Here is a 24,190-nt window from a genome sequence, read left to right on the forward strand (position 1 = left end):
CATCACCCCCCCCCCCCCCCCAAAAGCTTTGGTAAAAAAAATCAGTGAGCTGCATATTAGACTTCACATAAATGGTGGTAATGAGCTTCTGCATAAGTTTCTCCCACATAAAGTGGCAATCAACTTCAATGTGTTCTATTCGCTCATGGAAGATAAAGTGGCAATCAACTTTAATGTGTTATGTTCACTCATGGAAGATTGGGTTGGAGGCAATATGAAAAGCAACTTGATTATCACATATCAATTCAACAAGCTGAGAATGTGGAAAGCCCAATTCTTCCAACATGTTTTCCAGCCAAACAAATTCACATGTGATATGATCCATGGCCCTATACTCTAACTCAGCATTTGGCCTAGCTACTTCAATTTGTTTCTTACTTTTCCAGGAAACCCAATTACCACTAACAAAGATATAGTACCCAATTGTGGATCTTCTGTCTAAATATGATCCAGCGCAATCTACATCAGTATATCCACGTATGTAAGTGTGACCCCGATCTCGATATAGGAGACCTCTCCCAAGTGCACCTTTGGGATATCTCAAGATGTGAACTACTATGTTGCCCTCAAAGAATCTAGAAATTGACTCACAACATTTGTTGCGAAAGATATGTTGGCCGAGTGACTATGAAATAATTCAACTTTCCAACAAGTCTCCAATTTCGTCTTGGATTAGGCAACAAAACACCCATATCCAGCACTAACTTGCTGTTAGAATCCATGGGATATCAACTAGTTTGGATCCCAACAACCCAGTCTCATCCAAAAGATCAAAAATATACTTACTCTATGATAAAACAACTCCCAAACGAGATCTCGATACTTCTATCCCCAAGAAGCATTTCAATGATCCCAAATCTTTGGTTTGAAACTTAATCTGTAGAAAATGTTTAAGACTCTAAATACATTGATCATCATCACCTTTGATTATAATATCATCCACGTACTCGGTAAGAAAAATCCTACTCAATGAAGTATGACAATAAAACACAAAGTGATCCACTATACACTGTTGAAGGTCAAACTCAAATACTTCAACACTGAATAAACCAAACCATGCTATGGGAGACTATTTTAAACCATATAATGCCTTTTTGAGCCACACACTAAGCCTGACTACCCCTAAGCAACAAACCCAGGAGGTTGCTCCACATAGACCTCTTCCTCAAGATCACCATACAAGAAGGCAATCTTCACATCTAACTAATGCAAAGGCTAATGACAAGTGGTGCTCTGGGAGATGAATAAATGTACTAATGTAAGTTTGGTAAGTGGTAACCGAGGAAAAGTGTCTGAATAATCCAAACCATACACCTCAGCATACCCCTTAGCAACAAGAAGTGCCTTTAGATGAGCCACAGAACCATCAAGGTCCACTTGCACAGTATATAATCCAGCGACAACCAATCATAGATTTGTTAGGAGGAAGAGATACCAACTCCCAAGTTTATTGTCCTATAAAATATTCATCTCTTCAACCATTGCATTCCTCCACCCATACTGGGGGGTAAGGCTTCAAAAACATATTTAGGAAGAGCAATTGATATTAGAGCAGTAATAAAACAATAATAGGAGAGTAATAAGTCATAGCAAACAAAGTTGGAGATGGGATGTTGTGTACATGTGCATTTACCTTTCCGGACAACAATGGGAGGATCAACATCGTGGGAAATATGATCCTCATACAAGGAAACCAAAGGCATGGTACTAGAAGCTAAAGGGGACTCTCTTCCTTTGAGCTATAGTCATGAATACACCCTCAAATTAAGACAATCAAGATGATGATAACACCTCAAGCTACATGGAAACACAAGTGGATGATTGGATAAGGACAGCAAACCAAAATCTAGATGATTAGGTAGAGGAAGAGACTCAAAAAAGGTAACATCAGTAGAAACAAAGAAGCGATACAAACTAGGACTATAACGATGATATCCCTTTTGAGCAAGGTTGTTAGAATCAGGATCTTACATAGGGTTGTGGGAGGGCCTATAGGCTCATATCGAAGGATTGAATTTGGATCGTAAGATTCTTCTTACAATGTAAAATAAATTAAAATTTTATATATTTGGCATTTTATGACAACTCTCCATAAAATAATACTCAAAACTTGGTCATATGTGTAAGAAATTAAAACAAATTTTAGGAATGTAGATAGCTTTCTAGCTAGTAATAGATAGGTTTTTCCTTCAACAATTTTGACAATAAAACAAATCTAAATAGCCTAAATTGCAAAGTGCTTTGCAAAGGCCAGACAGTCTAGATTATTTACTTAATTATACCTAAAAAAAATGAAGAGAAAAAAGAAGAAGAAATTTATCTTAATTTAATGAACTAATGTAAATTTCTCAACTTCTGTGGTTTTATCATCAGACCATAAGAAGAAGAAAGAGAAGAAGTGGGGGAGAAGGAAGAGGCAGAAAAGAAGAAAAAGGAAAGCTTTTTCATTGAAGGAAGAACTTTTTTGTTAGTAGCAAAGAAAAGAAGAGGCAAAAGGAAGTTATATGCTCTCTGCTTGGGGAAAAACGATAGGTCTCTAGCTTTTAGATAATAAGAGAAGAAGATGAAGAAGAAGAAAGGTTTTAAAAAATTAAAAAAAGTTAAAAAAAAAAAAATAATGCATACTACAACAAGCCTGGCAACTTTAAGCTTTTTACCTGACTGTGCAACTCCCTATTTGTTGAAGCTCTTTACTTATCTCAAAGCTCTCAACCAGCCTATATTGTTGTTGGAAAAAGGAATAGTTAAAGCCTAATGAAGGCAACCTAGGATCTGTCCATCAAGAACTCCAAGCTCTCAAAGATCTTTCAATTTTAAAGGAAGAGAGCTTTCAGGAGATGCCCAACTGCTCTCTTGACTTGGATCGAACAAATCCTAGAACATGCTTGTTATTTTGCCCTAATTTTGATGCATTTAAGCCAACCAAACCAAATTTTGTATCCATTGCAAAAGTAAAGTGTATGGACCAATAAAAATATACATTGGGCCTTTTCTTTAAAATTTGAAATATTAAAAATCCATATTCCATTGCAAAAAGTAAGATCAGTAGGATCTCAAGTAGGAACGCAATCCTAAGATCCTAACGATCAAGATAGGATCCAACTGGGATCCTACTTTATTAAGATTCTACTTAAGCAGATCGATTAGGCAAGTATGGATCATAGGATCGTAGAATCGCACAATCCGAATCTGGATTTTGATAATGATGCTTTTAGGTGAACAAGTAGCACAGAAAGCCACATTTTATAGCACAAGGATCCAACTTATCCACCCCGAGAGTCGGCTAATGAATGGACACACACCTGAAAATATGAGAAGGTTGAGAGAATAAAGGGGAATTAGGAAAGAGAATAGAGTAGGAAATTTTACCACTAAGAATAGAGGATGGCATCCTGTTGATAAGATAGCAAGTAGTAAGTACAGTTGTACAACATCACGCAAAACACGTTAAGTACATGCATTTGATAAATCAAGATGCAAGTGATTTCAAAGATATGTTTATTTGTCCTCTCTACAACCCCATTTGTTGAGGAGTGCGACCACAAGATGATTGATAGATAATACCAAACTAATTCTAAGTAGTGAATTAAGTATTAAAATACTCTTTCGCATTATCACTCTGAATTATTCGAACTGGCAAACCTTGAGTTTATATTTCAAAAACAAAAAAAAAAAAAAACAAGCACAAAATATATGAAATAACTCAAAACGATCTTTTATTAAATTCAACCAAGTCATCCTTGAATAATCATTCACAAAGGTTACAAAGCATCAAAAACCCAACGTTGACCCAACTCAACTAGTCTTGCTGCCCATTTATTGACTCAGGAAGCAAAAGGAATAGGATAATGTTTTCCTAACTGACAAGACTCACAATCAAGACTAGACATAGAACTCAAACTAGAAACTAAACTTTTCAACTTTTCCAACAAAGGATGACCAAGGTGACAATGAATTTGGAGAGGTATGGCAGCAATAGTGCAGGCGGTAGAAGGAGATAGCAGCTCAAAGTGATAAAGTCCACCAGATTTACGCCCTCCACCAATCATCTTCCTCATCTTCAAAAATCATGAATGATTACAGAATCAAGGAAGAATGTTGCTAAACAATTCATGGATTTGATAATCTTGCTAATTGACATAAGATTGAAATAAAATTTGAGAATATACAAAATTGAAGGAAGAGAAATAGAGGAAGTGTGATTTACAATCCCAAATTTCCCTAATGGCAGTGATGGATCCATTAGCAAGAATAACATGAGGTAAGTTTTCAAGATGCTAGAGAGTAGAGAAGAAATTAGGTATACTTGTGATATGATCAATGGTAGCGGAGTCTATAACCTAAGGATTAGAACAAGAGTACCGAATGACAGGCAAGTTGGGGGGTTACCTATTTGGGTGAGAGATGAAATTGAAAAAGAAGCTTCTTGTGATGCTCGATACTATTGGAACTTGGAATACTCTTCCTCTGACATAGAGATGGCACGCCTTCCCACTTGGCCCCAAAGGTGTGGATTCGGTGATAGTTGCATTGGTAACACGTGAAGGTTTACTGTGGAGATCCCAACACTGCTTAACAGTATAACCACCTCATCCACAATAAGAGCACTTGCGAGGAGTGCCTCTACCTCATCCATCTCTTCCACCACAACCACTTGAACCACGTTGATAACTTCTACGACTGCTTGGTTGAAAACTAGAATAAATGCGTGTGGCAAAAGCTATCCTCTCAAAGCCAAATGCAAGAGCGAGAGAATGTGCGTTGAAGGAAGCGTGAAAGACACAAGAATAAACATAGGCAAATGATGGCAACTCTGCACTACTAAGTATCTAGGACCAAACTACCTCAAACTTGGGTTTTAAACCCACTAGAACCCAAAGAACTATCATCTGCTCCCTCTATTTTTGTATGTCACAAACATCAGGGGTTATAGGTTGCACGATATTAAGCTCCTCAAGAATAAGTTTCATCTCTCCAGAACACTGTGACACTTCTATCTAGTTCCACAAAAGGGAAACAATCAAAGCATCTTCTTGAATCCACACTTCTTTTCTCTTCTCATCAGAAGGACCAGATTTGAACAAGTGGTCAAATTTTTCTAATCCTACTAAATAAACCTTAACAGCCTTAAACCACTAAACATAATTATTTCTGTCCAACTTTTCAGTGTTTATCTGTGGAAACTATGAAGGAAACATGTTTTTAGGATTCATAGATTCCACTCCAACACTCACAAACTAGACCGCTGTCAAACAAAACTAATTGAGACAACCACAAACAAGGTCAACTACCGAAACCACGGCGGACAAGTCACCAACAAACTGATATAACACTGCCACAACCTCACAAAATCAACTTATGAACACCGCCACTGCTCCAAGAGACTCACCAATGGCCTTTACTAACACCAAACAACAATTAACAAATTACCACGAGTGCATGATTGAAAAATATTGGATCTTTGACCAAATGCATGCCTAACAGCTTGATATTATGGTCTATGGAACAGAACATGCTGAAGTAAAAAGTCAGAAAAATGTGGCTGCAGACTCACGTACCGGTGCGGGGGGGGCACGTGGGGAGGTTTCCAGCGATGGTATTTTGCAGGCCTATAGTTCAGAGGGTTCTGTTTATGGCTAGGTGGTTGGTTTTGTGAAATATTGAAGGGTTGTAGTGATTCTGAGAAGGGCAGAGACAGGAGGGTGTTTTCTGGCGACAGGGAGTTTGGTTTGGTGGTAGGTTTAAGGTTAGGATCTTGCTCTAATACCATGTTGAGATTTTTCATTAAACGAATGACCTAACACAACGATAGGTATCTCCCTCTATTTATAATTCATATCAAATACATTCTAGTGACCATAATACCCTTACTGACTCTCACTTATTAACATAACATTGACACACTACTAAGTTAATAATACTAAGACTAAAATAACCACTAACACGAACAAATAAAAAAGCCAAACTATCAATCTAGCTCATTAACATTAATATCAACATTCAAGCCACTATTTGGCTGATCTGTATCATCAAGTTCATGGGTGACCTCATCAAGCTCACCGTTAGAATCATCTCACCATTATTATCATCAGATGCATTGGTGTATACAGTAATAAATATATGTCATTCGGCTGATATGCTCAACCCAAGTATTGACGTTGGAAGTTTGAATCACTTAATGAACATCAATCTAAAAATTATTTTTTAAGTCCATCATTTTGATAATATTAGAGAAAGCAAATCACTTCTACGTTCTAATTTATTCATTCCTTTTGCAAGTTACACATGACAAACAGCAAGCCTAAAGTATAATTAATCAACTAAAATTTAAAAATGTAACGAAATGTAGTTTCTCAGTACGATGCTATCTATACAGCTCTGATTCTACCAATTTGCAATTCTATATAGGATTAGGATCGTTTTGGTAAAGTAGAATCATAGGATCATATAATCCAGATTCAAAGTGTTTCATGCCAATTAGCTAACAAAAAAATCTGTGTCATGAATTCTGAGAGGAAAATCATTAAAATAAAATAAATAAAAAGAAAAAAATAGTTTCCAAGAGGCACGAAGAGTACTTGATTTCAAATCTGAATGGCTGCAATACAAGGACCACAACTAATACTCACGAGTCAGAACCAGGAACTCAGTTGCTTCTGCAAGTGCTAGTGATCAAGTAACTCTTACTCTTCCATGCTCAACTGGTAAATATTCAGCAAAATATGACATGCCAGTTAGTTAACAAGAAAATATTTGTCAAGAATTCTCAAAAAAAAAAAAAAAATCTGAATCATGAGGAGTACATGGTTTCAAATATAGATATGGTTGGGATATGAGAACCGTTAATGCATTCAGACTTAAGAGTCAGAACCAGTAACTCAGCTGCTTCTGTGAGTGTCAGTGATGAAATTTTTCTTCCTCTTCCATGCCTGACAAGTAAATATTGCTCGAACATCAATCAACCATCTGTCCCCAAGCATTCATCATCAATAGTCTCCAAATCATTTGTCCCTTTGGGCATACACCCAACCGCCATCATTTCCAAATTCAGATTTTCCAACTCTGCATATATATCTTGTGATTGAGGGTTAGATGCATCACCTGCTGAGAAAATATTAACTCTATTGTCTACCTCAACCCAACTCCATCCTGCACTTTTCCTTATCCCCTTCTGTTTCATTGATCGCCAAATCGTAGCCACATTGTCCCATAAACCAGCTTCTGCATAAAGATTTGCCATTGTCACATATGGAGCAGCATTAGATGACTTCATGTTAAAAAGCTGATCTGCAGCCTCCTTTCCAAGCTCTACTTCACCATAAACCCTGCAAGAACTCAAGAAGGAACTCCACATTACAAAATTTGGATCATAGGGCATTTCCTCCATCAACTCCTTTGCTTTTCTTAGATGCCCATTTCTAGCATAAAGGTCAATCAAGGACGCATATTGATCTATTTGGGGAACCAACCCATACTTCATTTTCATTTGGTTAAAATATTTTATCCCTCTGTCAAGATATCCAGCATGATTGCAGGCAGTTAGTACAGCCGTATAGCAAATATGATCTGGTATAAACCCTTCTTCAGTCACCAAATGTTCAAATAGTCGCAATGCATCTGACCCTTTCCCACTTCGTGCATACCCCATGATCATTGAAGTCCACAACACACTGTTCTTCTGTGATGTCTGATAAAAAACAAGCCAAGCTTCATTAATGCTGCCACACTTTGAGTACATATCTATCAAGGCACTGGCCACAAACACGTTGCCATCTGAACCCATTTTAATGACAATAGAGTGCACCTGTCTTCCTTGTCGCAATGCTGTTAGGCTTCCACAAGCATTCAAGAGGCTTGTTAACGTATGACTAGTTGAACTCAATCCAGCACTCTTCATTTCCATAAATAGTTTCAATGCCTCTTCACTGCACAGGTTATGTGAATATCCCGAAATCATAGAATTGAGTATAATATTATCTCTGTCTGTTGTTGCATCAAACAGCAGTACAGCTTGATCTATTCTCCCATATTTTGAATAACAATCAATCAGAGAGCTTACGACAAAATTGTTATTTTGGAGACCAAGAACAATAACATGTGTGTGGAGCAATAAAACCTGTTCCAATGTTGCTTGTAGCCCCGTGCATGCACTAATAACACTAACATAGGTGAAGCAGTTGGGCCTAATTTGAGTACACAGCATCTCTTTAAACAACAAAACAGCTTCCCTTCCATGTCCATTTTGCGAGAACCCAGATATGAACGAGGTCCATGAAACTTGATCATGACTTTTCAGACCATCAAACACTGTTCTTGCATTGACAAGTGCATCATGTTTTGCATAAAAATCAACAAGCGCACTGCTTAAATACAAATTCTCCTCGTAACCGTTTTGAATTATACAAGCATGAATTTGCAAGCCTAGATGCCAATTTAGGGATTTGGTGCAAGAATTAAGAGCACTACATAGAATGAACTTTGCAGGTTTTTTCCCAGAGGCGATCATTCGGCAAAAGTTCTCTAATCCTTCGTAGGCATTGCCATGCTTTGAAGTTCCACTAACAAAAAGGTTTTCCCGTTCTCTGTGATAGCTCTTCTTTGCAAATAAATCGTTAAGCACAAAACCCTTTGATAATGAGTCAAACACTTGAAACACATTTCTTTCACAAATTTCAGTGAACAATTTGTGTGCACCACAAGGGATGTACTTATTGTTGGAACAGAACAACAACGTGAACTTACAAATGCTTGGTAGCCTAGTAGCTGCAACAGTATTGGAAAGCATCTGTCACAGGCTCTTGCCGCCTAACCCAAATATGAAAATATAAGGGCATCAACTCCTCTAATATACAAACACTTCTGCTGTTCCATGAGGACCCAAGTGCTCATGCTGTGCCTTTGAGGACCGTCATGCAGTGATGAAGCCAGGATTCTATGATCAGGGGGCAACACATTATCAAATATCAACAGAAAATTTTAGAAGGAAAGTTTGTGTCTAATTAAGATCTTCATTGATAGTAACAAGGTGATAAACTATCACTGTATGCTCCATAAAAATATTATTAAATGCCAAAAAGCTAACATTAGAATACAAAATGAAAGCTTAACAATCATTTAAAAAAAATCACAATGCATTTTTACTCATAATTTAAATTAAAAATAATGAAACTAAATAATTAAAAACTGCACAATTTGGGGGTGGGAGGGATCCTAGGATTTCATTTCTTATAGGGATTTTACACAACATAGAGATAAATAATTATCAACAAATTCTCAAGAATGAGAAAATATATGAGAGGGGGCATGCCAGGAATCAATTTCTCAAGGTGGTCTAACAGAAAATAAAGATAAATAATTAACCAGGGAGTTCAGTTGAAAAAGAGTGTATCTGTGTATCTGCAGTCCTTAATTGATTCTGTTGACAGAGATGAATCAAAATCGGGAAGAAATTATAACAAAAACAGACTCATTCAAACCATTCCTATTTAAAACACTAGAAACATACACTCATGCACACACACTCCCCTTATGCTTGGATGCTTAAGTGAAATACCAAAACACCCTTTAACTGTGGGCATTTTTTTATCATCACTAGCACCTTGCCTTTATTATCAACCAGCTAGCTCCAGTTTGAATGGAATTTCACCCCTAACAACAACGTATCCACTGATTCTTCAACATCAGTCGGTTCGGACCTCCACTTAGTTTCACTCAAGCTTCATCCTAGTCATGGGTAGATATCCCAGGTTCAGGTCCATAAGCAATGACAAGTGTCCTATCCCCTTGGGTACGCACTACATGCATGCTCCAAAACTCCATAATTTCCTATTTTTAATTTCTACAAAGGTATATATTATTATTTTGACTATTATACCATTAGTAGAGTAGATAGGCAGTTATATACACATTTCGGAAACCGGAAAAATCCGACCAAAAATAAATGCAAATTGAAGAATGCCATCTCTACTTCTATTAGTAATAGAGAAAACAAAATTCAACAGAAATCTAATTTATTAACTCACTCCTTCTCTTAGCCACCAACTTATAACTTCTCTAGTGACAAGTTTCCATGTGTCTTCTTAGTGGGGCACAAATTTAAATAAATTGTAAGTTTGTAACTTCTTTCATAAAAAATTTTCATATGTCAATATAACTTTTCCCATCACAAATTGACAAGTGTCTTTCAGTAAAAAAATTAAAAATAAAAGCACCTGCAGAGTGTACTGACTAGTATATAAGTCAACCAAAAAACAAGCTATTTACATTTTTCCTTCTATTTCTGCTGGGAAAAAAGGATGAATTTACAAATCCTTCCATCCACCCTTGGGGTTCAGGCCTCAGGGGGTATAGGGGATTTGCAAACTGCCAACATGATATGTCCAACAGTTTGTCGCTCTTCCCTATCCTTGCTCAGTTGCTAAAAGGTTGGAGGAATTTAAAGGAGATTCTTTCAGGGGAGTGATGCAGGGCAGCATCATCAGTAAGCTGCCAAGGCAGAAATGAGAAGAAATTGAGGAGAGAAGAGGAGGGTGGGGAAGAACAAGAAGGAAGATCAGAGGAGAAGAAAGAAAAACAGTTGGGGCAAAACTCATGTACACTTCTCAATTCAAATTCATCAGTAACCACCTCCTACATGGTTTTCACACTATCTATAAGACAGCCTATAAAACAAGAAATTACACATATACCCCTAAAAATATATGCAATTATAAGCGTGCCCCTAAAAGACACACATATTACAAACAAGACCCCAAACACAAAATCCTACAACAAGCATAATAAACCACTAATGAACAAAGCAGATCTGAGTTTAGGACTCAATAATCCACTACCTCTATTCTTTGAAATAGGCTTCAAGATTGGGTCAAAATGATCCATCCAAATACCCGCTTTCATCCTACATCAATTCCATCAAGTTGGGAAAATTCCCAAGGAGTCCATCATCATGAATAGAATCACCTCGCTTCACAAGAAAGGAACCAGTGGTATGCTTCAATTTGGTGAGTGGAAGAGCTCGAGATGGCATCAATTTATATTTCTTGTCGATATTGAGGGAATAAAAATTTTCGTATCTGTCATGCTTAACCCTCCTATCAAATAAACGTGGACGGGCCAAAAGGATATGACAAATCTTAAGAGGAAGGATATCATATTGCACAATCTCTGCACCTAAACCAATCTTGAAGGTAAGCAAGCAATGATCAAGGACCTTCAAGTTAGTATTGTTCACCCAAGCAATTTTATATGCATCAAAAAAAGGTTCAACTTCCAAACTTAAATTCTTCACAGCTTCTCTTGAAACTATATTTGTTCACCCTACCAAGATCAAGAACCAATGTACCAAGCTATTTATGACTGACTATTTAAGTCTGAAATATGCTAGTTCGACTCCAATCTTCTTTTTTTCTTCAACCTTGTGAAAAGAGAGCATATGTCAGAGTACCAAACATACTTTCCATTTTCATCATCATCAAACACTTGGGATTTCTGCTTCAGCTTCAACTTTCAACTACTTAAGTTCCACCATCATCATAATCTTCTTTCTCCACAAAATCGTGACTCAGTTAGGACATTGTGCAGCTCAATCCCCAAAACTTTGAATTTGAAGCACTTGATTGATTTTTTGATAACAAAAGAAGATATCATTAATAGATAAATAATTTACAAGAGGGAAAAAGAGAAATCTCTCAAGACAAACTGAGACACTCCAAAACTAAACAAAAAAAATATCCAATAGAAAAGGGATTATCAAGTCAGCATGTTCCTCCAATCTCTTTAAAACTCGAGGAAGCTTGCCTCTTAAAAATCCATAATTGACACGCCACCGTGAGGCCACATACTTAATTTTTTTCCCAAACCATTATCTGGTTTAGTTTTTTCCCAAAAAATATCCAAGTATTACGTTCCATCCGTAAACCCCATAATACCATTAAAAAACCACACTTCCATAAAGTTGCCCTATCCTCCCTTCTACCAAAGCCAATGAAGGATATAAAAATTTTCCACAACAGGAGGACAAACTCAGCTTTCTCCCATGACACCAAAAAGCATATTCCACATCCTCCAAGCAAATTCACATTGCAAAAGAAGGTGAGAAGTTGTCTTAAGAGTTCTTGTAACAAAGCCCACATACATCAGAGAGAGAACCTTCATAGGTCCTCTAATTTGCAGCAAGTTATTAGTATTTAACTTATTAAGCACAACCAACCAAGTGAAAGCCTTTATTTTAAGAGGAACCTTAACCTTCCAAATACTAGAGTAGAGTGGGAAAGAAGAGTTGGAACAAATCAAAAAATCAAAAAAAGATTTGCGAGGAAACACTCCTGACTGGTCCAAAGACCAACATCCCTCCCTGAAGAAACCACTCCCACTCAATAAAGATAACAAAGATGATAATTCCACCATCTCCCTATCATTGAGAGGTCTCCTAAAGTGGAGATTCTAGGAAACCAAAAGACTACTCAAGTCACCAACAAAAAAAGAAATGGCTTTATTTTGCTCAAAAATTAGATCAAAGAGACCAGGGAAAGAAGTGGAAAATGATGGGTTTCCCAACCAAGGGTCTTTCCAAAAACGAATTGGACCTCCGAGGACTCCCCAAAGAGCATCTTAAATTAGCATTGTTACCCTACCCATTCTCATCCATCCCAAACTTACTTCTTATTGTATTATGCCAAAGGGACGATTCCTCCAGGGGGAAGCGCCATAGCTATTTAGCTAGACAATCAATGTTTTTAGACACCAATTTACCAAGACCAAAACCCCCTCCTTTTTAGATCTACAAACCTCAGCCCAACACACTAGATGGTCCCTTTGACTCCCCCCGCCATTTAGCTTGAAGCACTTGATTGATGGTTGTACCTTAGAAGTTATTCTGAAATGCTCAAGAGTCCTCCAAGGGGCATTAATCTGAACTCCTTCACTCAATTGCTCAATTGACTTCTCTCGCATGACTCCAGCTGTACTCTTCTTAAATTGAAGGGTCGATGTAGCTCTAGGAGGAGTATGCCGCATATCCTCCTCAATCCTCCTCAATTTGAGTGGTAAACTGCATTCCAAACTATATGAGACAACATGCTACAAGCTTGGAGGCAATAGCTGGCTACAACCCTTTCCTAGACAAAGCTATAATCACATCCTCTTTTATGTCGGCATAAGTAGCCAAATGATAAAGCCTACTAGTGCACTCTGTCATTGTTTTTTCTTCTTGTTTCAAATCAAAGGCTTATAGATGAATACGCTGCTTGTAGTTAGGAGGCACAAATTGCTCCTCGTGCCTTGCTTCATCCCATCTTACATTGTAATGCCAGCAAATCTCCTTCTCCTAAAGATATCAAGTTGTTTAATCCACCAAATTCGAGCAGTTCCCTTCAATTTTGATTCAACCATACAACTTTCTAGCCTCATTCATGTCACACTATTGGAAATAGTACTCCAGAGAATACATCCAATCATCAAATTCATCAAAGGAACCATCACAATTAAAACTAGAAACTTCTAGTTTAATTCCCTAACTCAAATGAATATTTCGGCCTTCATGTAACTCAAAAGTATGAGGAACAACAACTCTACCACTTTCTTGTTTGGTAAGAAAATCCATGAGCCTCTTGCCTAAGGTTGCAACTTCAATTGTTAGCCTATTCAAAGCATTAGTAATAGTCCCCAAGGCATTCCCCGTGTCATGTACCCTACAAACAATAATCCTACTTTTGCAAACAACTGAACATTAGTAATCATACTGCCATATATGGGTCTTTCTCTATATATATACATAGGGCATCCCCAGGCCACAATGCTTCTCGCTTTGCAACAGTAGGGGGACGATTGTCACAGCTATGTATGCAGCCCTACCAGTACTTTTATTTAAACAGAACGTTTCCTTTGACTCAAACCCATGACCATCCAGTCACAAAGGAGCAACCTTACCATTGATCCAACGCCCAGCCTATATATACGAATATGCTACAATTATTTATCACTAAGAAGGACCTTAAGACAACTTGCTAAGAATCCTCAATCTCAAATTTTCAAGAACAAACTTGAAGTAAAACAATCCTCATGAACAACTTACAAACATTAGCAAATTGGTATGATTCTGATGTTAGCAGCACTAGTAGCATGGTTTCAAAATCTTGATCTGGATCGTACGACTCTACGATCCTACGATCCATACTTGCCCGATCGATCTGGATCTTCAGCAGAATCTTAATAAAGTAGGATCCCAATTGGATCCTATCTAGATTGTTAGGATCTTAGAATCAAGATCCTACTTATGATCTTACTGATCCTACTTTTGCAATGAAATATGGATTTTTAATATTTTGGATTTTAAAGAAAAGGCCCAATGTATAATTTTATTGGCCCATACACTTTACTCTTGCAATAGACAAAAAATTTGGTCTATTTGGCTCAAATGCATCAAAATTAGGGCAAAATAACGAGCATGTTCCAGGATTTGTTCGATCCAATTCAAGAGAGCTATTCAACATCTCTTGAAAGCTCTCTTCCTTCAAAATTGAAAGCTCTTTGAGAGATTTGGGTTCTTGATAGACAAATCCAGGGCTGCCTATCACTAGGCTTGGACTATTCCTTCTTCCAACAACAGTAGAGGCCAACTGAGAGCTTTGAGATCAACAAAGAGCTTCAACAAATAGGGAGTTGCAAGTTAGGCTAAAAGCTTAAGGTTGTATGCTTGTAGCAGTTATGCATTATCTTCGTAATTTTTTTTTTTTTTTTTTACTTTCTCCCTTTTCTTCTCTTATTATCGAAAAGCTAGAGACCTATATTTTTTCCCAAAGCAAGGAGCATATAGCTTTGTTTTTCCTCTTCTTTTCTTTGCTATTAACAAAAAGTTCTTCCTTTAATGAAAAAACTTTTCTTTTTCTTCTTTTCTTCCTCTTCCTTTTTTTCTTCCTTCTTCTCCTTCTTTTTCTTATGGTCTGATGACAAAACCACAAAATCTGAGAAATTTACATCAATTCATTGAATTAAGGTTGGCAATTTCTTCTTCCTTTTTCTATTAATTATTTTTGATTTTCTTTTTACTTATAATTATTAAATAAACAATCTAGCAATAGTCTACCCTTTGCAGAACACTTAGCAGTTCACATTGTTCAAATTTTTTTGATGGTCAAAATTGTTGAAAGAAATAGGAACTAGCTACATTCCTAAAAATTTATTAACTCCTACCAAGTTTTTAGGAATATTTTATTGAGAGTTGTCATAAATGTCAAATATATAATTTTTTAATTTATTTTACATTGTAAGTAGAATCTTACAATCCATATCCAATCCTACGATCCGAGTCTGCAGACCCTCCTATGTAGGATCCCGATTCTAACAACCTTGACTAGTAGATCCTTCCAAATGTGTACCAAACTCAAGTAATCAAACTTTCCAGTTTCCATCAAATAGTTTCACAAAATTGCATGTTCATAGGAAAAATTCAAAGTACTGTCACTGAAGAAATTTTTTCCAGTTTTGGAGGTTACAAGATGGGGGGATTCCTCATGCGCGTCACTGGCGCATGAGGCATGTGAGTCGCAGGATTTGAGTAATGAAATTTCAACCAAAGGTAGATCAAAGGGCGATGATTGCAATTATGGTGGTGATGATAATTAAAAAAACACAAGAAGTTAGTGATTGAAGAGGAGTGACGGCTGGAAATTTTTTTGGCCAGCATGTGATCAAATTTCAGGGGATGGGGATTTGGAGGTTTTTATTTTAATGGCATGGTTGGTGTTATGTTGGCTGGAAAATAGGTTTTGATTTCAAAGGGCACAACTGTGATTTTTGAAGAAGTGCAGAGAAGAATGCAAACACACTGGTCTTCAGTTTTTGCAGGACCTTGTTGGCTGCAGGGAAAAAATTATAGGGCTGATAAAAGGGCAGCCCAGTGCACAAAGCTCTCACATATGCGGGGTCCGGGGAAGAGGCAGACCATAATGGGTCTATAGTACGCAGTCTTACCTTATATTTGTCTAAGAGGCTGTTTCCACACCTCGAGCCTATGACCTCTATGTCACATGGCGACAACCTTACCATTGCGCCTAAGGTCCCCTTCAATTACAGGGCCGATATGAGCCCAAAAAAAAAAATAATAATAATAATAATAATAATAAAATAATAAAAAAAAAAAAAGAGGAAGAAGAATCAGTGAGGGGGAATGAGAATTAAATGAAAGAGAAAGAAATAAGAGTCGAAGAAGAAGAGCAGATTAAGACAGAAATAAGAGAGAGAGAGAGAGAGAGAGAGAGAGAGAGAGAGGGAGAGATTACTTAGACAACATAACAAGAAATAGAAAGATCATATTAGACGTGGGAGATTGAAAATGGAAATATAGAGATTGTGGTTGGGCTCTGAACTCTGATACCAAAGCATCATGAGTTTGCTGCAGGACAGCATCACGAGTTTGCTGCCAAGGGAGAAATTAGAAGAAATTGAGGAGAGAAGGGGAGGGGGAGAACAAGAATGAAAAAGGAAGAAGGAAGAACAGACGAGAAGAAAGAGATGTCATGTTCACTTCTCAATTCAAATTCATCAAAAACCACCTCCTACATGGCTTTCACACAATATTTATAAGAAACCCTATAATACAAGAAATTACACATATATCCCTAAAAATAAATGAAATTACAAACACCACTAAAGACATAAATATTACAAACAAGCTCCCGAAACACATAATAAGCCACTAATTATTAAGTGCATTTGGGTTTAGGACCCAAGAATCCATTGACCCTCTTCTTTGAATAGGCCTCCAAATTGGGTCAAAATGATCCATCCAATACCTGCTTCTTGTTCTACATCAAAGAGCTCGAAGGAAGAATTCAAAAACCACTTGGTAAAACAAGGGGTTGTTAAACAACCTCTAAGATATGGAGGCTTAGTAATTAAATCCTATCTTCCTCTAATAAAGCTCTCCTTGGTAAATGGGTTTGGAGATTTATGAATGAGAAGCATAATCTCTAGAGGGCGGTAATCACTTCAAAGTATGGTCTTCAACATAATGAGTGGACTATCAACACCAGGAAAGACCCCCATGGTGTTGGAGTCTGGAACATCAAGAAAGGTTGGGAGGATTCTTCCCTCTATATCAGCTTTTGGGTAGGGAATGGGAGCAATGTTTTCTTCTAGCATGATATTTGGTGCGGCCAATCTCCCCGTAGCACCAAAGTCCCCCCAATCTTTAGTCTAGCTTGTGGCAAGGATGCTCATCAGCAACCATCAAATTTCTGACCAAGGAAATATTGGAACATTCCTCAAACTATGAATGCTTTTGACTGAGAAATGGAACAAATTACTAATTTCTTTGAGTGTTTATGTAAAACTCACTGCAGTAACACCACAGACGATCCCAAGTGGACCCTAGCAATAAAGGCACATTCATGGGTCAAATCCTCCAATAGGAAACTCACTACCTTGAGAGAAACTCTTGACAACTTTCCTTGGTAGCCCATTTGGCAAACAACAGCCCCCATTAAAGCTGCTTTCTTTGCATGGGAAGCAATTCTTGGGAAAAGTCTTAGCTTGGACACTCTTCAAAAAGGTGCGCTTGACCCTTGAACAGGTGCTTCATGTGTTTTGAATGTGTAGAATTGATCTATCACATCCTCTTGCACTGCTCCTAGGATTTGGTCATTTCCTTGGTCAGATGTCAGTGGGTTATTGTTAGAACAGTGGAAGGTGAGCTATGGGCTTGGAACAGAATCTGTTCGAGTAAGGAGAGGAAGAAAGCCTTATCCCTCATTCCCCTTGCCATCTTTTGGTTGGTGCGGAGGGAAAGCAATAAGAGAGATTTTGAAGGAACGGCTAATGGCTACACCCCTTACTAGGGGTGAGAAAACGGTCGGTTCAGTTAAATTCGGGTAATTAACCGAATTAACCGAAAAATACGGTTAAATAATATCATTAACCGAACCGACCAAATTGACGAAGGACATCGAACCGACCCCGACCGAATTGCCCATTTGGGTAATTCGGTTAACCGATTTTAACCGAAATCATTTAAAATTAATTGCTAGAAATATAATACAATTATAAATTTTTTTTAAAACCAAATCCAGCTTAATTAAATACCTTATTTATTAATTTTATTAATGAAAATAATATTTTAACATAGAACAAAGAATCCAAATGGGTTAATTAAACTCCTTAATGCACTTGCATAAGCAAAATTTATATTCATAAATTATATTTAAAATCTAATTAATTAGTAATTCGGTTAATCGGTCGAAATTTTTTTTACGCTTAACCGAACCGAAACCGATTAACTGAAATTTTGTAGAATTATAACCAAACCGACCGAACCGGGATTTTTACCCGAACCGAACCGGCCAATTTCGGCCGGTTAATTCGGTTATTTCGGTTTTCACCGAATTATGCTCACCCCTATCCCTTACATCATGTTTGGTTTGGGGAATGGAATGAAAATTTGAATGGAGAGTATGATGAAATCAAGTGATAAATTCGATTAAATTCCCTCCAATTCCATTCCTGTCCTAAGTTTTTAAAGGACAATGGATTACTCCTACAACCAGATGGCATATTGGTCTGTCCTTAGTTGACTCTCTCATTAATTCTTTTTTTTTTTGGCTGAATCGACTCCCTGCACAGCAGTTCAGTGTTTTCTGTTCTGTACATGGGTGGGATCCTCTTGATGTCCTTTAATGAGTTTCCCTTTCCTAATTAAAAAAAATAGTATGTCCAAATGTCTAAGAAATGCTCTTTTACCCCAAACCATATCATATAAAGGCAGGAAAGGCATAAAATTTCTAACGTTCCAAACACTAATGATTGAAGACTTCCCTACCCAACATTCTTCACAAATCACCATCAGCACCAAGCAAAGCCACATATTCAATAAGCTCCCAAAGCTCGGGCAGCGCCAAAATGGAAGCAGGCAGATTCCACATCTTCGACAATCCGAGAAAACCAAGCTTTCTCCATACCGATACAACATGAGCCAAAAGGCACCCACTTCATCAGTTATTAGACCAACATAAGTTCTCAACCATAACCATTTGTCTGAGTTCTCAACCATTCCCATTTATTTGAGTTCTCAATCATTCCCATTTATTTGTATTCAGAAAGTAACGGCAGGTAGATTCCAATTTCAGATTATGAGAGAGAGAGAGAGAGAGAGAGAGATGGGTACCTGCAATGGCCTCCTGACTAGTTGATAGTCCAAATAGAGAATAGGGCTCAGCAGGGGTGGCAAAACAGGTTAATGGGTCGGATTCAAGCGGGTCATAAATGGGTCGGGTTAAACGGGTTCGGATTGACTCGTTTATTAGCCGGTGACTATTATGTAAATCAAAACTCACCTGTTTAATAAATGACGATAAACAGGTTACTCATCTAAAAATATAATTTATTTATTTTAAATTTTTTTAAAAACATTTCGTATAAATCAATAGTATTTCAAAATACACTGGATCTTTTTTTTCATTCATTTCACTTTTAAGGAACATACAGCTCCACAAATTCCCCAAGCCCAAAGCCATATTTTCAGTCAAAACATGAAACTTTAGAAGCTCATCTAAAGATTCAATACATGTCATTTTTGTCTGTACAATCAGAATACAAAGCCATGCATTAAAAATATATATATTGAAGATTACCAAAACAAAATTAGAAAAATGAAAGAGAAACTGTGAGATACTATGTTTTATTTTTATTTTTTTTTAACATGTTCTAGGTTTTCTTTACTTCATTCTGCAATGTAGCATGAAAAATTTATCCAAAATAATAGAAAATCATCAAGCGAACACTTAACCTTGCAGCCACCCATATGTAGTGTTTGAAGTTTAAAGGCCGACCAACTAGCATGCTTCCTTTCAAAATGTGCGGCAAGAAAACTAGGAATATCAGAGCAAAGAGCCAGAACTGAATTCCTCCCATAAGAAGTATCACAAACGACAATTGAGCGCGAGAAGCCGAGAACTGAGAGGTGAGAACAAAATGCGTGCCGATTGCCGTCGCCGAACAGGGTTTGGGGGAAATGGGGAATGAGGGGAAATGGGTGCCGTCGTGCCGATTGCCGTCGCCGAGCGAGAGAAGTCGAGAAATGGGTTGCCGTCTGTCAGTGCGAGTGGAGACTGGGGGGGTAGAACAGACAGGGTCTGCGTCTGCTGGCCCGTCGACTCTGCGAGGGCCGGGTGGAGAGGCCGAGACCGAGAGTGTACTGTGGAGACTGGAGAGTCCGAGAGTGGCGTCGGGTGGGGGGTACTGCCGCTGCGAGCCTGCGGCTGGGGCTGGGTCAGGGAACTTGCAAGGAGAGGGAGACGGGTCGGGTTAGGTCTTATTTTATATATATATAATAAGATAAATGGGTCACCCAGCGACACCGAGTAAACCCAATTTTGTTAAGTTTCAACCCATTTTGTCACTTGAGCTAAGGATGCATTGATTTCTTGAAATTACAAAATTAGAAATTACTTATTTAAAACAATAAATTAACCCCTGCTCAAGTGGATCCAAAGGGTGGACATTAATTAATCAAAACAAAAAGGTGATGCAAAAGGCATTTCATCATCTTACATTTTAGTATAAGGACACAAATTTATCCTAAAATTTTATAAATTTTTTTCACTTTAAACGTTTATACTTTTTTATTAGTTCGTTAGATAATAAAATATGTTTTTTAAAAGATTAACTATTCTATTATTTTACCCTTAATAATATATATGAAATAATATAATAATAATAATAACTAAAAATTTGTCCCTATAGAGTTTGCATTCTTTTAAAAAACTCAATTTATAGCTTTATGCTTTCTTACTAATAACATAATAATAATATTACGAGTTAAGCTTGTTTAGGTTATTATACTTACTTCTGAATACTTGTCACATGTGCATAGGATGGATTACCATCATGTATATATTAGTGTAAGTTTATTTTTCAAGGGTATTTTCTAGGGGTAAAAATGGAAGTATAACTTTTCGGAGAGTTTGATGTTTCCTAGTATTAGAATTATATTTGAATGTAAAACTTTTTTACAGTAGGGTGAGTGTTCATCAATTTTATAAAATTATTTAGTTATTGTAAACGTATTTAGCCTACTTGCCTCTCTCGATAGACACACATGGTTAATATAGGTATTGTTTTGATGAACTATGTTACTTCGATGTTTACCACTTACTTGTCATTACTTTTTTGAATTTGTTACTCTTCCACTTGCATTTTGTTCAATTACTATGATAGTGTTTGGCTAGTGAATTATGGTAAACTTTTGGTTAACTAGTTAAGTAAGAGTTTTGTAGCTAGCACCACACACCCTTCTCAAAAGTGTGAAACACTCAGACTCGTGATAGTTGGTATCAAAGCTTAGTTAATTGTTGTGTGAATTTAGTTGCCTTCTTATGGGACTGTGAAGCTTTGGTAAGAGACAATATTGGCCAATACAGAAAGAATTGAGATGCTAGAAGCACAAGTTGAGACAGCCAACAATGTGGCCATAGAGATGGCCCGACTTGTTGAATTTGTCAATGAATTGGAAGGGTCATTGTTCCCAAAAGTGAAGTCACCTGCCAAAGGGATATAACAAATGGCACCTCCAGAGCTAGCAAATCTAAGAAAGCAACTTCATGAACTATTGGAAGCAAGATATATTCATCCTTCCATAGCACTGTTCAAAGCACATGTATTGTTTCAAAGGAAACATGATGGGAGAATATAGATTTGTGTGAACTACAATGCACTTAACAAGGTGACAGTGTGTAACAAGTACCATATTCCATTAATTGTTGATATGTTTGATTAGTTGAGTCATACAAAGTACTTCACCAAACCTCACTTAAGGTTAAACTACTATTAGGTGAGGATAGTCAATGGGGATGTATCAAAGACAACCTCTGTGAGACGATATAGGACATATAAGTTCTTAGTGATGTCATTTAAGTTGACTAATGCGTTTGTGACATTTTATACCTTGATAAACCAGGTACTTCATGAGTACCTTGACAAGTTTGTCATGGTATGCCTGGATGACATCGTTCTCTATAGTACCACTCTAAAGGAACATAAAGAGCATCTACAAAAGGTGTTTGACAAGCTAAGGGAAAACAATTTGTATATGAAGAAAGTGAAGTGCTATTTTGCTCAGCAGAGCATAAAATTCATTGGTTATAAACAAGGTCATATTATAATAGATATAGAGAGGGTAAAAGCCATTTAAGATTGGAAGATCCCAGTGACAGTGAAGGAGACACGTTCCTTTCTTGATCTTGCCAATTACTATAGAAAGTTCATGGAAAGGTTACGGAAAACTGCTCCTTTAATTATATTGTCGAAGGAAGGTCAAGGGTGCAACTGGATATAGAAGTGCTAAGGAGCCTTTGACAATGTAAAGGGTGTCATGATGAAAGATCCAGTACCAAATGCATCGAAGTACACCCTTGTAGGAATCTTGTTATAGGAAGGACATTCTCTTGCGTATGAAATCCGTAAGCTTAGTGAAGATGAACGGATGTTCACAGCTCAAAAGAAGGAGGTACTAGCAGTGACCCAGTGTCTCAATGTGTGGTAGCATTACCTACTTGGGATGAGAATCTTGGTGAAAATGGATAACTTGGCTATTGACCACTTCTTTACTCAACTGAAGTTATCACCCAAGTGAGGCCACTGGCAGGAATTCTTAGTAAAGTTTGGTTTCTCGTTTTAGCATAAAGCAAGACAGGTGAACCAAGTTGCAAATGCATGGGGCAAGAAAACCAAGCTAGCGACCTTACAAATGGTAACACACTTGACATCGAGTTAAATTACCATGATGATGCAGGAGCGCATCAAGGAAAACCTGGCTTTAAAACCTTACTAAGACTACGGAAGAGGACAAAACATGCCAGTTTTGGATAGGAGATAGATTTTTGATGAGCCATAGTAGCCAGATCTTTGTACCATGATCTAGAGATATGAGGAAAACACTGTTGAGAGAGTACCACGATACCATGTGGGTTAGATATCTAGGATGGCATCACATGTTAGCATTACTGAAGCACAGGTATTATTAGTCACATGTGTGTAACGATGTGATTGATTATACTTAAAAGGTCTCATTTGTCAAGAAGCCAAGATGGAGCGGAAGAAGGTTACACGGTTGCTAGAGCCCCTACCAGTGCCAAAGGAGAGTGTCTTACTACACTTCATCATCAACTTGGCCAAAGTAAAAGATGTAGGGTCTATACTTGTTATCATAAATAGGTTTTCAAAGTACAATACCTTTAAACACATTGTGAAGTTTTGAGGTGTTTCCCAAGGCATCATTAGTGATCGAGAGTCAAGATTCACTGGCAACTTCTAGATGGAATTTTTCATAATCCTTGGTTCATAGCTTGACATACTTTCGAGTTATCATCCCCAAACATATGGATAGACGAAGAGATTCAACAAGCTACCATAAGATTTAATGTGACTCGGTTTTTTTTTTAATGCCCCCGGTTTTTTTTTAATGCCCAAAAGAGCTCAACAACCAACAAGAGTTTTTTTGAGCTTATTACAAGGCAACAACTATTGTTACCTTGCATAGTGGACGAGCCATACGGAGGAAAGAGTCATATAACATGTATCTTCAACAAAAAATGGAGATAGAGTGTAGAGATTGTATAAGCCTACCTAAAGAAAGATTCAAAGTAGATGAAGAAGTGGGCAAATCGGGGGAGAAGATCGTTGCACTTCAATGTGGATAACTTGGTACTTGTTAAGCTCAATCTTGAATAGATCATGTCACTACGAGGTCGAGACAAGAGACTACTTCCCAAATGTAAAGGACTAATCTCTATCTTGGCCAAAGTCAAGAAGATCTCTTACAAGATTGACCATCTGATTTGGATGAAAGTGCATCCTGTATTTCACGTCAGTTGCCTCAAGCTATTTAATGTTGGTGTTAAGGATCCAAACAGAGGTCAGTCAACTAGAGCATCAATGAAGACAACGCAGTCCAACAGAAGATAAGTTGAAATTATCCTTGCAGGTAGAGAGTTCGCATCCTCAAGGAAGAAATGACACAAGTTCTTCGTGAAGTGGAAAGACTTTGGAAATGAAGAAATCAATTGGATTTCTAAGAAATATATGCAACTATTCATGAACAAAATTGAAGGATACCTAGCATCAAAGTCTATAAGGACGTTGACTATATAAGTGGGGGGGGGGGGGGGAGAGCGTTATGAGCCACACTTGTTCAAGGCATTGT

At 37.4% G+C, this 24,190-nt stretch overlaps 1 protein-coding gene across 28 annotated transcripts in view; it reads right to left on the reverse strand.

Moving 5' to 3' along the window:
- Positions 1 to 20,288, reverse strand: part of LOC131166426 (pentatricopeptide repeat-containing protein At2g13600-like) — a 34,996-nt gene extending 14,708 nt beyond the window's left edge. For 10 of the 28 annotated variants that reach the window (XR_009139855.1, XR_009139861.1, XR_009139841.1 and 7 more), the window contains exons 1-4: positions 19,778 to 20,234; positions 19,157 to 19,325; positions 6,804 to 8,932; positions 6,579 to 6,701 (exon numbers count right to left, since the gene is read on the reverse strand). Coding sequence is in view for 1 of the 28 variants with exons in the window: in XM_058125074.1 (XP_057981057.1) it covers positions 6,959 to 8,785 (1,827 nt within the window). In the remaining 27 variants the exon portion in view is untranslated. Of the gene's footprint in view, positions 1 to 6,578; positions 8,933 to 19,156; positions 19,326 to 19,777 lie in introns of those variants that run through there. The other 18 variants (XR_009139844.1, XR_009139860.1, XR_009139832.1 and 15 more) reach the window with 14 other exon arrangements.
- Between the last annotated feature and the right edge of the window lie 3,902 nt (positions 20,289 to 24,190).

This window comes from Malania oleifera, chromosome 1 (assembly GCF_029873635.1).
Source record: "Malania oleifera isolate guangnan ecotype guangnan chromosome 1, ASM2987363v1, whole genome shotgun sequence".
NCBI classification, from domain to species: domain Eukaryota; kingdom Viridiplantae; phylum Streptophyta; class Magnoliopsida; order Santalales; family Ximeniaceae; genus Malania; species Malania oleifera.